This window comes from Vicia villosa, linkage group LG4 (genome assembly GCF_029867415.1).
Source record: "Vicia villosa cultivar HV-30 ecotype Madison, WI linkage group LG4, Vvil1.0, whole genome shotgun sequence".
NCBI lineage: Eukaryota > Viridiplantae > Streptophyta > Magnoliopsida > Fabales > Fabaceae > Vicia > Vicia villosa.
In genome coordinates, this window is record NC_081183.1 from 158163144 (window position 1) to 158179262 (window position 16119).

The 16119-nt window shown below is 32.5% G+C and overlaps 3 protein-coding genes across 3 annotated transcripts; 2 read left to right on the forward strand and 1 right to left on the reverse strand.

The window, feature by feature from the left end:
* Positions 1-1008: 1008 nt before the first annotated feature.
* On the forward strand, positions 1009-4103 carry LOC131600085 (allene oxide synthase 3-like). Its single transcript, XM_058872313.1, has 2 exons — positions 1009-1895; positions 3220-4103. Exons 1-2 carry the CDS (start codon positions 1141-1143, stop codon positions 3935-3937), a joined length of 1473 nt encoding a protein of 490 aa, XP_058728296.1. The 5' UTR covers positions 1009-1140; the 3' UTR covers positions 3938-4103.
* A 4541-nt stretch (positions 4104-8644) lies between these two features.
* LOC131595689 (cold-regulated 413 plasma membrane protein 1-like) lies at positions 8645-10884 on the forward strand. The gene is made up of 4 exons (XM_058868121.1): positions 8645-8997; positions 9898-10005; positions 10131-10201; positions 10408-10884. Exons 1-4 carry the CDS (start codon positions 8807-8809, stop codon positions 10662-10664), a joined length of 627 nt encoding a protein of 208 aa, XP_058724104.1. The 5' UTR covers positions 8645-8806; the 3' UTR covers positions 10665-10884.
* Positions 10885-11002: 118 nt separating this feature from the next.
* LOC131595688 (probable CoA ligase CCL6) lies at positions 11003-15506 on the reverse strand. Its single transcript, XM_058868120.1, has 19 exons — positions 15103-15506; positions 14915-14978; positions 14737-14826; positions 14553-14609; positions 14405-14453; positions 14101-14177; positions 13917-13956; positions 13719-13813; positions 13350-13514; positions 13082-13192; positions 12903-12990; positions 12738-12804; positions 12587-12662; positions 12393-12510; positions 12060-12305; positions 11822-11961; positions 11540-11722; positions 11311-11430; positions 11003-11199 (listed from the first exon to the last, which is right to left on the reverse strand). The coding sequence occupies exons 1-19, from the start codon at positions 15252-15254 to the stop codon at positions 11152-11154; spliced, it is 1986 nt and encodes a 661-aa protein (XP_058724103.1). The 5' UTR covers positions 15255-15506; the 3' UTR covers positions 11003-11151.
* Between the last annotated feature and the right edge of the window lie 613 nt (positions 15507-16119).

Consider the following 16119-nt stretch of genomic DNA (forward strand, 5'->3'; position numbering starts at 1 on the left):
TTACCGGAAATCACCGTAAACAATGTCTTCCTACATTGTCCCAACGCCTTTTGTTTGAAATTTGATGTCGCTTTCGTGTAGTAACTTGCTTCCATCCATCCTTGTCTTCTTAATTTCTGGATGTTGTAGAAGAATTCATGTTGAACTTGCTGATACTTCAAACGTGTTAGAGAGAAAGAAGAGTTTCTCTCTCCATTCTTATTCATAAGTATCCCTTATTAGTTGTTATATTTGTTATAAAGAATTATTAATTAGTTAATTTTATTATAAAATTAATAAAAAAATCTTAGTTGACAATTGTTACAAATATAAAGTGTATCTATCTATCTATCTATAATAATATAATCTTATCATTTGAATTAATAATACACAACTCTTGTATTTCTTAGTCATTTCTCTTTTTTCTTGTGCTTTGTCAACAAATATCATTATCATGCACTCCAAATCCTCTCATTTATACGTGTAGCTTTGGATATTTACTTGTCTTCAGATACATTGTCAAATTGCAATACATATTGAATATACTACTTGAGGAAATCGTTTTCCACACGGTGACAACACATGGATATCGTTTCCTACAATTATACTAATTGATTAACCATTTTTCACCGGACACCGGACTGCAAATTGCAATACATATATTGAATATACTACTACTTGATGGAAGGGACAAATCCTCTCTTGATAACACAGTCACGTCTCTTATAATACTCCCTCCCTTAGTTTATCTTATAACTATATGCAAATTAATCGACAAATCTTAATCAACCGACAATATTACTAGGTTGAACGTCATCACGAAAATTCTAATCATAACATTCCATAATATTCACAATTGTGTATCTGAATCTCTGAGGTGGTTATTCCTACTTCGTCTTTAAATTTAAAAAACTATATAAAAACTTATTTTACTTTTATATTTTTTTTTCCTAAAACTTCACTTAATACCTAATGTATCATATTATTATCTTTCTCATTAAGATATATAGACTCATGCCAAACATGTTTCTTTTAAATAAGCTACAAAATATCATTATACTTCTACTACTGCCACTATATATAAAGAAAACAACTATACCCCATAAGTCATAGCATAACCAAACCAATTAACATATAAAAAATATTTAGAGTTTCATCAACATGGCATCATCATCAGAACCAAAACAATCTTCCACCACCAAGAACAACGACAACCACCTCCCACTAAAACAAATCCCTGGCAGCTATGGCCTCCCTTTCATCGGACCGATCTTCGACCGACACGATTATTTCTATAACCAAGGAAGAGACAAATTCTTCTCAACAAGAATCCAAAAATACAATTCAACAATCTTCAGAACCAACATGCCACCAGGTCCATTCATTTCCTCAAACCCAAGAGTCATTGCACTCTTGGACGCAGCTTCCTTCCCGATCCTCTTCGACAACAAAAAAGTCGAGAAACACAACGTCTTCGACGGTACCTTCATGCCGTCGACAAACTTCACCGGTGGCTACCGTGTGTGTGCACAGTTAGACACAACTGAACCTAACCATGCTCTTATCAAAGGTTTCTTTCTTAATCAACTTTTGTTAAGGAAAGACTCTTTTATCCCTCTATTTAGAAGCATACTCTCTGAAGCTTTTAATGAGATTGAAGAAGGGCTTTCTGGTAAAAGTGGTAAAGCGGATTTTAATACTATTTTTAGTGTGGCTTCGTTTAACTTCATGTTTCGGCTTTTTTGTGATAATAAGGATCCTTCTGAAACTAAACTTGGTTCTCAAGGTCCTAAAATGTGTGATACATGGATTCTCTTTCAACTTTTTCCAATTGAAACCCTAAAGCTTCCAAAGATTTTCAATTATCTTGAAGATCTCTTGCTACGTACTCTTCCCTTTCCTGCTTGTTTGACAAGGTGAGATTATTACTTTTTTAAGCATATAATTTTACTCAAATTTTTTCTTCTTGTTCATTTCATAAGACCTTCTCTTTGAGGATCTTTTATTATTATGTTAAAATAGTTTATTTGATTTTTCAATATATATATATATATATATATATATATATATATATATATATATATATATATATATATATATATATATCAAGCCCAATATAAATATTACTATTTTTTATATATTTTAATAAAATATTACATTTATTTTCTATTTTTCAAAATATATTAAATTTGGTGAAGATCTTTCTTTTAACCATTTTTAAGAGGTTCACATTAGATTGTTTCTTTAATTTACTTTTGTTAATAAATTTATGTAATCTCTTAAATTGAATCATTGTCATTGAGATAAGAGAAAATGTCAACTAAAGATGTGGAATTTAGAAAATAATAAATCTTTTTTTATTTTCATGTCATTAAAATATCAATAATTATATCTCATTATTAACAAATTAAATTTACAGGATTTATTTTGTAAAAATTATTTTTCAAAAATATTGCAATAAAAGAAAAAAAATTAAAATAACCATGTTTTAAAAAAATACAAAAAAAAACCATAATTTAAAAAAAAAAATTACACAAGTGACCAGGTATGGTAGGACACTCGCATGAGCCATCCCAGGTGCTCATGCACCTGGTGCTCATGTACCTGGGTGCCCTACCAAACCTAGTCATTTGTGTTATTTTTTTCCAAATTATAGTTTTTTTATATATATTTTTTAAATATGGTTATTTTAATTTTTTTCGCAATAAAAAGATAAAAACATATTTGTTAAATATTTTACCTCTTATTAAATAGTAAGCAATAAATATTATAATAAGGAACATAAAATAATTATCTCTCATGAATAATAATTTAAAAAAAAATGTTATTAGCAAATGAAACTACTATATTATTGTTATTAAATAGTAGTAATAAATAGTATTCATTAAATTTTATAATTTTGGTTGATTCATCTGATCTAATAGTTGATCATAATAGTTGATTCACAATAGTTGATTCATCAAATATTTTAATGATTTAATAGTTGTAATCAATGAACTTAATTCATTAAATCTAACTGTTAAATCATTAAATTTTATGGATTTAATTCTTATACACGGTAAAAGTGCATTGATTACAACGGTTAAATCATTAAAATATTTGATTTTTATTACAGTTTAAACGGTTAGTTAATCATAATCATTGACTATTAAATAACATTTATAATTTATTTTGATTATATTGAAATTTGAAAGATATTTGCATCCCTAACATTAACTATATTACGACATGTTTGGTCAGCTCCTCTTACAAGAAACTCTACGAAGCATTTTCTTCTTCAGCTGTAACACTTTTAAACGAAGCAGAAAAAGCAGGATTGAAAAGATCCGAAGCATGTCACCAGCTCATTTTCATAGCTTGTTTCAACTCATACGGAGGATTCAAGAATCAATTCCCAACACTCTTCAAATTGGTTGGTTTAAGCGGCCAAGAGCTACACAGAGAACTCGCAACCGAGATAAGAACTATCGTAAAACAAGAAGGAGGAGTAACAATTCAGGCATTGGAAAAAATGCCTTTAGTAAAATCTGTTGTTTATGAAACTATGCGGATTGAACCGATTGTTCGATATCAATATGCAAAAGCAAGAGAGGATTTGATTGTGGAGAGTCATGATGCTGCTTTTGAAGTTAAGAAGGGTGAGATGTTATTTGGATACCAATCTTTTGCTACTAAGGATCCTAGGATTTTTGATGATGCTGAGGTTTTTGTTCCTAAGAGGTTTGTTGGAGAAGGTGAAAAGTTGTTGAAGTATGTTTTGTGGTCGAATGGGAAAGAAACAGATGAACCTTCTGTGGATAATAAGCAGTGTCCTGGGAAGAATCTTGTTGTGCTTTTGTGTAGATTGTTCTTGGTTGAGTTTTTCTTGCGTTATGATACTTTTACTTTTGAGACTAAAGAAGCTGTTGTTGGTGTTTCTATTACCATTACTTCACTCACCAAGGCTTCTACTACCTGAAATTGTGTTTCATTGTATTTAATGTTCTTGTTTTGTAATTCTTCTTCTTCCTTTTTCTTTTGGATTGTTTGTTTTAAATTTAGTATTATGTGGGGAAATGTTGTAAAAGTTTGATTAATATTTATGAAATAATTTGTGAACAAGTTATTATGCTTTTAAGTTACAATGTTGCATTCAAAATTGCATGTTTTACTATGAGTTCAACACAAATGATATTCCATTTGTTGAATGCAAGTTTTTGTTAAGACAGGAAGCTATGCATTGCAACTTATGATTTTATTACTAAGGCCAATGGCATTTATATGATTTATACACCAAACAGACTTCCAACTGAAAATGAGTTATAACCATCCTAACTGATTTTAAGTTCTTCTAACAAACTTAACAAAGTCTACAACTAAAATTCCCTCTCTTATTTAGACAAGTGGTTTACAAATAGAATCACAACACAACATCAAAAATAAGAATCAGCACTCTTTGAAATCCTACAAATTCCAAGTAATTTCTTGAGCTTCTAGAATAATTCAAACTTTAGAGGCTTTGTCGTTATATCAGCTATCTGGTCTTGTGAGGTACAAAACATCAATTCATTTTTTTTTTACTTAGGTTCTTTAGAAGGTGAAACCTTATATCAATGTGCTTTAGACTCAAGCTATCTAAAACTCTATGCAACAAAATGCCTTGACACACAATAAGTTGCATATATGATTTCAGCTTTTAGTTGTAGACAGGGTCTTAATAGGTTGCTTTCTTGATGACCAAGACACAACACTAGACCTTAGCATGAACACATAACATGAAGTATTTTTTTTGTCATCTACATCTCCTCCATAGTCACTGACTGAGTAAGCCACTAAATCGGAATGCTCACCTTTCTTGTACATTATTCACAACTCAATTGTTTCTTTCAAATACCTCAAAATCCTTTTGGCAATCATTAGGTGGGGTTCAACGTGATGTTCCATTTATTTGCTTATCATGCTCACTATAAACATTAAATATGGCCTAGTGGTAATTAATTAGATACATTAGACTTCCCACAATTTGCTTGAACTCAACATGATCCATATTATTTCCTTTGTCATACTTTGATATCCTAGGTCTTGGTAAGACGACAATGCACATAAGATTTCTTTGGATCATACCAAACTTGCCAAGTATCTCCTTGGCATATATTTGTTGACAAATGAATATGTCCTCATTGTCTTGCATAATTTCAACTCTTAGAAAGTGTCTCACCTTTTCCAGACCAGCCTTGTCAAAGGTATTCAACATGGATTGTTTGAATTATTTGAACATGTTGCTGCCATTTCCTACGAATATAAGATCCTCCACATATAGGGTGATTATGAACAACTTTCATTATTGTCTTCTTTCACAAACAAGGTGTGATCATGACAACACTTGAAAAATACTTTATTTTCAAAATGTTTCTCTAATTTGTTGTACCAGACTCTTAGAGGCTGCTCCAACACATATAGAGCCTTATGTAGCCTATAGACCCCGCCTTCTTCTCTTTTCTTTACATAGTTTAAAGGTTGCTCAACATAGACTATTTCATTTAATTCTTCACTGAGAAAAGCACTATTTACATCTACATCTAGTTGGTAAACACTCCATCCTCTCATAGTTGACACTGCTATAACACTTCTTATGGTGTCTCACCTAGTCACATATGTAGCCACTTTATTATATATACATATGTGGCTAGGTGAGACACTTTATTATATGTAAACATTTCTTTGTAATCAACTCCATATCTTTGAGTATAGTGAAATTAACTTCAAGCGCATAATTAGCTATTTCATTGTTTTGTGCCTTTGTATATTAAGTTTTATCGTGACATTTTAGTTTCTCATTCAATCTCTCATCATACATACAAATAATAGGGTTTTCATGCATATAATAAAGTGTTGACATAAGTCAAACTTGTATGATCGGATTCAAAGATTGGATGAATCGATTAAAGGTTGAAATGGAAATTTTGAATTGATTAACGAGAAACTAGAATTGGTTCATGGCGATTTGAATTGACTCACAAAAAATTTGAATTGATTCATATAAGATTTGAATTGATTCATGAAAATTTTGAATTGATTCATAGACGATTTAAATTGATTCAAAGAAATTTTCATGGACGATTTGATTTGATTCAAAAGGTTTGATGAATTGATTCAAATATGGCTTGATCTGATTCATTAAAGTTCCTCAAAAGTCTCTTTTGTTCTTTTTGCAGGAATCAATTTATACATTTGCTTGATCCGCCTCAAAAGGAAGAAATGAATCGATTCAAAAATGGTTTGATTTGATTCAAATGCTGATTTGAATAGATTTAAATTGGATTTGATCCTATTCATTTTCCACATTCGAATTGATTCATTTAGCTCATTTTTTGCATCATCTCATGCACAGATAAATAAATTTTTTCATTTGGAAAGTTAAGAATCTCTCATATTTTTATGAGAACAAGATCAAATATTTTTCTGTGCGAAAAAGCTTTGATACTACAACTTCATTTCTCTCTCAAATCTCCATCTTTAACATTTTCATGGAGAATTATCATATTGTTTGTGTGTATGATAAGGTACGGTGAGAATCCATTAGTGTTCTTACTGTGCATTTTGGATTCTCTGTAGATTTCATAGCAGGTGTTTGATGTTGAGGAAATTCAAGAGGTGAACTTTATTGAGGAGAAAAAAAGGAATCTTTTCTACATAGGTGTGGAGTTTTTCTTCGTGCATCGGTCAACCTGTTCAATAAGAAGTACTCAAGGCTTGAAATTTGAAATCGAGTGAAGATCAACAAGTTGTCAAGGTCGAGGGAAAGAACTCAAGGTTTGATGCTTTGGATTGAGTTAAGATCAGTAAGCATTCAAAGTTGAAGTTTGTCAAAGGTTGAAAATGGTGATCGAGTGAAGATCACGAGTGCTTGAGGAGCTTGTTGTAGACAAGGTTAATCAAGAAGCAAAAAGAAGATAAATTGAATTGTTCTGAGTTATCTTTCTTTCAATTTAATTATTTTAACTGAAACGTAAATCAAGGAATATAGTGGAAGAAATTTTTTTTAATGGTTTACCATCATAGACTGGATTAGGTTTCTATGAGAACGATATCAATGAACCAATATAAATCATTGTGCACTCTCTTCTCTCACCCTCTCGTTTAGATTTCTTGCATGCTTGCATTAGTTTATAGAATTATCGCTTAATCTAGAATTACATGCTTTGTAGGTTTATTGCATTCATAGTCTTAATTTGTATAAGATTAGGTTTGATTAGAATAGGATTTCTAAATAATCATGTTATTGATTATTTTGTAAAAAAAAGAATTGAAATTACAATTGCTCTAAATTGATTAATTGTTAAGTTCATCAAACATCTTGTTTGAAGCTTCAATATTTACTCATTATATTGTCTATATCTTCATTTCAAATCATTGGTGTATGTGTATTGCAAGAATATTCTTCTAATAGCACATAACCTTTAAAACAAAATTTTCACCATATTCTTTTTCGCTCGCTTAATCTAATTTCTAAAACCAAAAAGAAGGGATTTTTTTTGTCATTGAGACAAATTACCCATATTCAAACCAACAATTAGCATCGAGAGGAGGTTCTTTTAATAATGTTTAACAATTTGAAAAGTTATTGAATATGGTGCAAAATGATTTGAATTTAGCATACAATAGAGCCCATATTTTCAATGATGGAAATTATGCATATTGGAAGAATTGCATGTACGTACACCTTATGTCTCTGGATTTAAAACTATTGATAGCCATCGAAGAATGATCTTTTGTCCCTCAAAGGATCTTTGATTGTGTATCTGTTAAGAAACCACCAAAGGAATTAAGTGGGGGTGAGATTAGGATAACATTTTATGTTTTAGATTTTGTGTATGAAGCATTTCCTTTATTTTTGTTTTGCTGTATCTGTATCAAACTCACGTGCAGTTAACTTTACCCCTTGGCGTTTTAATAACCTGAGTGATAAGGGGTAACTTTTCATGACGCCCTTCGTTACCTCGCTTTCGTAGTCGAGATCAAACGTATTTCGCATTTGACATTAGATGTGTTTTTTTAGTAGTGACCATTGTTTTCACTATATCTTCATCAATACCAAACTCCACACCTTCAACTTCCTTCTCTTTATTCTAAGTCCACTTCTCATTTTTAGCAAACACCTCATCCCTGCTTGTATTTGCAGATATTGCCTTGGATGTATCACTGCCTACCAAGAAGATCCACTTAATGCTATTGTCATCAAACTTCCTTCTTTGGGCATCTAGTATGCATACATAGGAAATGCATCCAAAGATTTTGAATTGTTAAATACTTAAATTGATGGTTTTGACTTGTGCTAAGCTTCCTCACAAGTTGTCTTTGGTATGGCTGCACTAGGACTTCTATTCAAAACATAATTTGCTTAGTGCACATCTTGAGGCCAAAATATCTTACGTATTCCTTTCTCTACTGACATGCTTCTAGTCATGTTCATGATGATATATTCTTCCTTTCGGATACTTCATTTTTTGAGAATTGTAGGCTGCAATGAGTTGTCTCTTTTTCCATTCTCTTAACAAAATTTCTTGAATTTATGAGAATTGAGTTCTCCCACTCTTTCTGTCCTTAGGAAACCAATCAAGCTTCTAGTACTAGTTTTTTTTTGTTTTTTTTTTTTATCGTTACACTATAGATATAAAAATGGAATAAATATTTTAAAAAAGTAAAATTAAATAAGAGACGCCAGCTCATAATCTAATAACTTCCACGTCGTGATCCTATGAGTCCTCACAGTACACAACAAAACACTAGATCTCTTTCCTCTGTGTTATGAACCACAGTTTCCATCTTTGCCATTGCTGAGCTCCCAATGTGGAAGACGAATAACTACTTAGCATTGAGGACAGATTTTCAAGATGAAACAACAGCGAAACTGATTACCTCTGATCTCAATGACCTTGCTGTGGCCGCTGATAACCTCACTCATCATGTCATGACCATGCTTGGCGTCTCTGGTTCTGGAATCTCCATCCTCCAATTCATCGCTTCCATTTCTGCTATGTATGTAATCATTAATAATCCTCTGAACTCTCTCTCCTTTCATTTCTTTCACGTTTTATAAATTAAGTTGCTGTCATTATATTGACAGTTGTAGATCGCATTTTAAAACTATTTGTGTCGTATATTTACCCAAAACCTATAAGGAAGATTTTGTCAAGACTTCCTTCTCTTGCTCTTTGCAACCCTAACTTTAAACTTGTTCTGCTATGCTTCAATCCTCTCCAAGTTCTTGTGACAACTTTAGAATTAAGGAAGAAGATGATAGTTCCAAGAGAAATTCCAATTTTGATCTTGTTATGAATGGGTGGTCTTGCATGCAACTACTATGCATTTGCAAAGTTTTTTCCTTGCCTAATGTGAGACACCAAGGGGAGAGGATGTAGAAATTCTACAACTTTTAAATCAAACAGATAAATGAATATACACGAAAACGCAAGGATTAATCACAAAGTTTTTCTCAATGTGCCTACATCTCCTTGAAGACGAGGAGACAGACAATGTAGTTTTTTTGTTATGCAACCTAGAAAAACTAAAAGAAATTATTAAGAGAGATCTCGAGATTAACGATTTTGATAGAAACATGGTTTTGGATAGAATATTATGGCGAAAGTTGATCCATGTAATTGATCTCACTTAGTGGGATAAGGTTTCATTATTATTGTTGCTGTTGCAATGCTGTCATGATTATAGGTTTGCTCGAGCGTATGTCCACTTATTAGTGAATATGAGTCATACTCAACAAAGTTCAATTTTAGTTCATGTGTTACTGTAGCTCTCCTTTTTGTCTTCCAAAGCTAGGTTCGGTGTTTGTGTCAAGAGTAAAGTTGCTAGAAAATTCTTGCTCAAGAGGGAGTTTTTTTTTTTGTTGTGATTGTTGATATTTTTATTTGTATACTGCAGTTATTTGTTGATTTTGGATCGTACGAACTGGAAGACCAACATTTTCACAACACTACTCATTCCATACATTTTCTTCAGCCTGCCTTCATTGATTTTCCCCATCTTCAGGTGGTTAGCTTTTCTTGCTTTATTATTGCTAACTTCCTACCATTCACAGTTCTCCAATACCAAACTTCCTGCTCTTTTATTTATTTTGGTATCATATCATGCAACTTATTTTGGTCGCTTCACAGGGGAGAGATTGGGAAATGGATTGCTCTCATTGCTGTTGTACTACGGCTTTTTGTTCCAAAACACTTTCCTGGTATAGTACAATTTCAAAGATAGTAGTCTTGCTCTTTTTTATTTGATGCGCGTTATACTGGTGTCTCTGTCAACATATTTTCTGTTATGTAGAAATTATCGGTTCATACTGTCTCACATCCCTTTTAAATTGAAAAATGGGAAAAGAAAAAACTACAAAACACTCTCCCCGGAATAATTTCTAATCTTTTGTCACGGTTATCACAGATTGGCTAGAATTGCCTGCTGCTTTGATTCTTCTTATTGTTGTTGCTCCTGATCTACTTGCAAACACCTTTAAAAGCAATGCAGTTGGGGTTGTAGTGTGCCTTATCATTGCATGTTATTTGATGCAAGAACATATTCGGGCTTCTGGTGGTTTTAGAGATTCTTTCACAAAAGCTAATGGCATATCAAATACAGTTGGCATAATCCTTTTGTTAGTCTATCCCATCTGGACACTGGTTGTCTATATCACTACATAGGCATAATCATAGAGTGAAAAATTAGTATTTAGTCAATGTAAGTGTAACCATTTGGCTTATACGCTGTTCATTTGATCGAAACTGATTTTAGGGACTGACACGTGTCCCTATAGTTTGTATGTGTATAAATATGAAGTGAAATATTATCTGAATACTTTTTTGGCTTCATTATTCCTTAAGAAAATGGTTAATATTGCTGTATGTTCTTATCTTCTTGTGTATTCACGAATTGAATATTGTACATGTGGAAATCATTGTACTTCTATGCTGTGTGATCATACACCGTTGTGTTTCTGGAAGTGCATTCATTGCTGTTTAAGTTGGAGAAGGTTCTAACATTTCATAGAAATGATCTTATTACTTAATTAAACTGACAAGAATTACATTGCTGTTTTAACATACTACTATACTATATTAATAGATTATTATCACTTTAATCAATATAATTAAATGTACATAAAACCAAATAGATTTTGCATCACATGGCTCATGCCATTGTTCCTTTTGCTTCCTTGTAAAGTTCATCAACTTGATCCTGCCAAGTAATGTTTGCAGAGAGTAACATTAGTGTATTTAAGAAAAGCATAAAGTGCAATAGTAAGTTAATAAATATGACATATTAATCATAGAAAATGAAACAAGTTACCTTGTAGTATTTCAGTAATTGAGGTCTCTTCAATTTGAATGTTGGAGTTACTAGATCTCTCTCTATGTCAAAGGGAGATGGTTCCAGATAAATAGCTTTGAGCAGCTCAAATCCCCTAAGCTGAAAGAGTTTCATTCATGTCAGATGTAGCTAGCACACACATTCATCATGCATCATATTCTACCAAAAAGAAGCAGAATAGCATAAGAAAATCATATATAATACATACTTGGAGTTTCTGACCAGTGCTTCTGAGCTCATCCAAAATGTATTTTCTTGCCTTTAAATTTTCGCACACAGATTTAAAGTCGCCAGTAAAGTTATGCTCTACTGCCCAATCCTCAAGAACCTTTCTTTCAGGAACCACCACAGCCACCAAGAATGACTCGAAACTGTTCCCATATACCCAAATCTGAAAACACAGAAATGTTTTTATTCATTATTATTGTAAATGAACTTTCCTTAAACACTTGATATCCAATAGAATTCTTGCTTCGGTATAGAAGCATACCGATGTTATAAGAGGGCATTGCAGATACTTGCTTTCAATATTCTCTACAGCAATGTATTCTCCTTGAGACAATTTAAAGATGTTCTTTTTCCTATCAATAATTTTCATGGCTCCATTTGGTTGCCATTCTCCGATATCGCCTGCAACGATATCAAAATCATATCTTAACATACTGCATTTGGAGCCAATATGGGTTTCATATGTGCCTCAGTTAGTTACTAGGGATAAATCAATATACCTGTATGAAACCAACCATCGACAATAACCTCTTGAGTAAGATCTTGTCGCTTGTGGTAACCAGAGAACAATGAATTTCCTCTCAGGCAAATTTCCCCGCGGGGTTCACTGGAAAGTGCATCATATCCCATCTCTGGTACAGATTCAAGTCTGGCCTCAATGGTTGTCATGGGAATTCCAACTGTTCCTATCATAGAAAACACATCGCCAATCGATGTGAAACACCCGGCACAGCTTTCAGTAAGACCTGACATGGAAAAAAAAAGAAAATAGATTAATATGTGATACACAATCACAACATTGTGCTAGGAAGAAGATTCATTTATTCATATACCATATCCTTGTGATAATGTGGATCCACTAGTGACTCTCAAACACTCTTCCACATGTATAGGCAAAGGAGCAGCTCCTGATAATAGGATACGAACACGTCCACCGAGTGCTTGTTTTGTCTACCAAAAAATCGAAATTTTTTAGTTTCGACTGAACAAAATTTTGCGAAAAAATTCCCTAAAACAAGTAGTTTACCTTATCAAACACAAGCCTATCAAACAGAGGTGCTGCTTTATGCTGTTGAAGACCCTTCTCCAGGTAACTTAACTTACTGTAATGGACTCTTGATTAGTCTATACACAAACATATAATTAAGACACTCTAAAGAGATTTGTTGTAAACGTACTAGTTGTATGCATAATGAAACAATGCACTTTTGATTGATCCAGCAGATGAAACTTTGCTTTTGATACCTTCATGTGAAAAACATATAGTTAGTGCTTGTTGGATAATATAGTTACACAAGTATAAGAAAGTTATAAAAGATGAGAAGAATATATTGGTGTCTTACCGGAGCAAATACGATCAAAAACTCTAGGAACACCACAAAATATAGTTGGTTTCAATGCCTGAACATCGTCCATCAAGAATCTAACATCCTGCAAGATTTAAAAGAGAAAATTTATAAGAAATTCTAGGAGTTGAAACAAAAGACTTGGAAAGAATGAAAAAACGGAATCAAAGTCTTACGCCTTGCCAAAATCCTATTGAGGAGCCCTTGAAGATGCAATAGGTCGCCATTATCTGGTCGTATACATGAGCAAGAGGAAGAAAGGAGAAGTATATATCGTCGTCTGCAGCCTACAAAAATTACAACGTTGCATATTTCCTGTCACTACTATATCATCTCACAAATATAGAAAACTGAACTTTGTTTTTCATGCATTGTATGAATCTTAGATAATATGAAGAAGTTTAATGTGAAATCCTTGAAGTTTTAAAAAACTGGTTATCTTACCACTCTGTCTGTTAACATGATAATTTGATCAATAGACAACACTTCAGACATGAAAGCCTCATTCTTAATAAGGACACCTTTTGGTTCTCCGGTTGTTCCACTTGTGTACATTATTGTGCAAATGTCAGTCTTTTTTTTTGGTGGTAGATCCCATTCTAAACTTCCCTGAAGAAAGAAAGAAAAATACTTTAGAATGTCCCGTCAAAATTGTCCATGCTACTATTTGCATAGCAGTAGGCAGTTGAAAACAAGCTTATCGGTTCAGTTTTAGCGAACTGTTGTAAGAGTTTGATTCTTCTTGATCGAGCCATGAACTTTCCTAGTAAGCACGACTGCAACCATAATTTAAAACGCTAAATAATATCTTACCAACTGGAGAAACTCGTCCCAGGAGAAGCAGGATGTGCCAAATTCCTCAGCTTCCTTCTTTTGTGTGGCTGAAACATTTCCAAAGCTCACAATAGCTACAACATTAATTAGTTTACACAGGTTAGTTTGCATTAAATATCGTAAAAAATAACCTTAAAACTTGACTAAGTTTAAATAAGATAGTAATGCTTGACCTACTTTTAAGATTTGAAGAACACCGATCAAGACATGACAAAATCTGTCGAAACAAATGTTAGTTTAGGAATGGAAAAAATAACAGAATTTTAGGTCTCTCAGAAGATTTAACAGTAGAACAATTAAATATGTTAGATGTTCCGTCTTGCAGTAATGAAAACATTGAGATCAAAGAACTAGAACATACTGATGGAATCTTATTTTCTTGAACAAATGCGATTGAAACTTCAGCATGGTTTATTATAAACTCCACAGCATTAGGACCTGTTGGGCATAAACACAGGTTAAAGTTATGACAACTATGATGTTATTTGTCTCACAAGCTATTTTTGGTTTATTTCCACAAGCTCTCCAAGATAGCTTATGAAAACTGTTCATGACTTGTATATGAAAACATTTTGACTTTATTTATGTTTTGTTATAGAAATTATGCTTATAATATAATATATATGTTATCTAAACAAACAACCGTGAAGGCAAAAAACACATACCAAGGGTGTCATACAATGGAACATATGTTACTGCAGAGCAATTGCAAGCCTGCAAAATAGGAAAATTGAATCAGATTAGTTCTTATTAATCAACAAAAATAATCAATATAATAAGAATGATGATTCAATTACAAACCAAGTACTATACCTCCATTGCAATGACCCATTCAGGACAGTTGGCACCATATATGCCACAATGATCTCCCTAGTGACATAAAATCATTAGTCAGATCATAAATTTCACATTTAACGTGTCCCAATATTGGCTAAATACATGCACGTTCTATTTTTGCGTATATTTAAGTTCAGAGCGGGAACCGGTGAAAACTCACAGGATTGACACCACGACTTCTCATGGCTGATCCCATTTGGATGGAAGCATCATAGACCTCTTTATACGTGAGCCATGAATATGGTCCCGCCTGAAAATTCAATTTAAATATTTTGAACTCTTGAAACTATAACAAATAACTCATGGAATTGAAAATACAATGAAGATGAATTAGGTACTTTAGAATCGAGTTTTTGACGTCTTCCAAGCATTTGGTTGTCCGGGTTCCTCTTAACAGAATCCCTGTCAAAGGAAACATAAAACTTCTAAGCAAAGCTCAAAAGCCGTTATATAAAACTAGCATATCAGAAACTCTTAGCTTCTTACAAACTTAATTAATAACAAGTAAAACAAAGTAGACAGTGACCTGAAGAAATCCCAAGGGGACTCTAAACCAGAAGGCAACTCCAAAAGACCATCTTTAGCATAAATGCATCTATATACAGGGCCTACAGATGGCTTTCCATCAGATGTAGCAGGCATTCCTTCCTCAACCTTGACAGTGTAAACCTCTGACATAGTGAAAACTCAAACTGAAAGAGAATCAGCAGCAAAAGGTATATGTTTCAGAACTGTGATGATGATGATGATGATTATGATTCAAGTCACAGCTCACAACTGAGGTTATAGTTATATCTCTGTGTAGTTGTACTAGTAATAAATAAAAGGTAGTTGAGTAGAGACAGAGAAATAAATTCTAAGACTACTTTTGTAGTTTTTTTCAATGCTGTTTTAATATGCTTTTCATCTGTTTGTGTGTCTATTTTTCTTACTGATTTTGCATGTTTTTCAGATTAATGTTCAACTGTCTCTAAGCATTTAAAAGGGCTGTAAAAGTTTGGTGAAGCTGAAAAGCTAACGACAAAATCAAAAACAGAAATGAAAAACATAAAGTCAATAAACTTTGGTTCTTCTTTTATTATTATTTGTATAAACAAAAGTAGTGATATCATTAATTAGTCCATGCCTAAGTGCTAACATTAATTAGAAGAGCCTTCTTTGCATGAAGATGAATGTGTTTTGTTGAGTGCTTAATTTGTGTTTAATTTTATTTTTATGAAAATATCTTAGCCAAATGCCGGCCAGAAAGAAATATTTTCATTCTGTATACACCTGTTTATTTTTACTAATTAAACTACATAAACTCTTAAACATTAAAATTTTCACAAGTTGGTAACAATGGATTGGAAAAAGTGAATGAAAAAACAAAAGCAAAAATCAAATATGGAATAGAAAACAGATAATTATAAATGAAAAGAAACATTTACGATTTAGTAGTTGAGTTGAGGTGGAAAATTGGATGCATGCAGTTGTGAATTGGTGCAACAAAATTTAATATTAGGTGGGTTATGTTATGATGCCGTCTATTACAATAAATTAAAAT

Bases quoted from the DNA above. Each gene is read 5' to 3' on its own strand.
- LOC131600085 (XM_058872313.1), top strand. From the start codon at position 1,141: ATGGCATCATCATCAGAACCAAAACAATCTTCCACCACCAAGAACAAC. The intron at 1,896-3,219 runs GTGAGATTATTA...ATGTTTGGTCAG, and splicing joins TTTCCTGCTTGTTTGACAAG to CTCCTCTTACAAGAAACTCT.
- LOC131595689 (XM_058868121.1), top strand. From the start codon at position 8,807: ATGTGGAAGACGAATAACTACTTAGCATTGAGGACAGATTTTCAAGAT. The intron at 10,006-10,130 runs GTGGTTAGCTTT...GTCGCTTCACAG, and splicing joins TTGATTTTCCCCATCTTCAG to GGGAGAGATTGGGAAATGGA. The intron at 10,202-10,407 runs GTATAGTACAAT...CGGTTATCACAG, and splicing joins TGTTCCAAAACACTTTCCTG to ATTGGCTAGAATTGCCTGCT.
- LOC131595688 (XM_058868120.1), bottom strand. From the start codon at position 15,254: ATGTCAGAGGTTTACACTGTCAAGGTTGAGGAAGGAATGCCTGCTACA. The intron at 14,979-15,102 runs GTCACTGTCTAC...TTCCTTTGACAG, and splicing joins TCCCCTTGGGATTTCTTCAG to GGATTCTGTTAAGAGGAACC. The intron at 11,431-11,539 runs GTATGTATTATA...AAACTCTTTCAG, and splicing joins GCACTGGTCAGAAACTCCAA to CTTAGGGGATTTGAGCTGCT.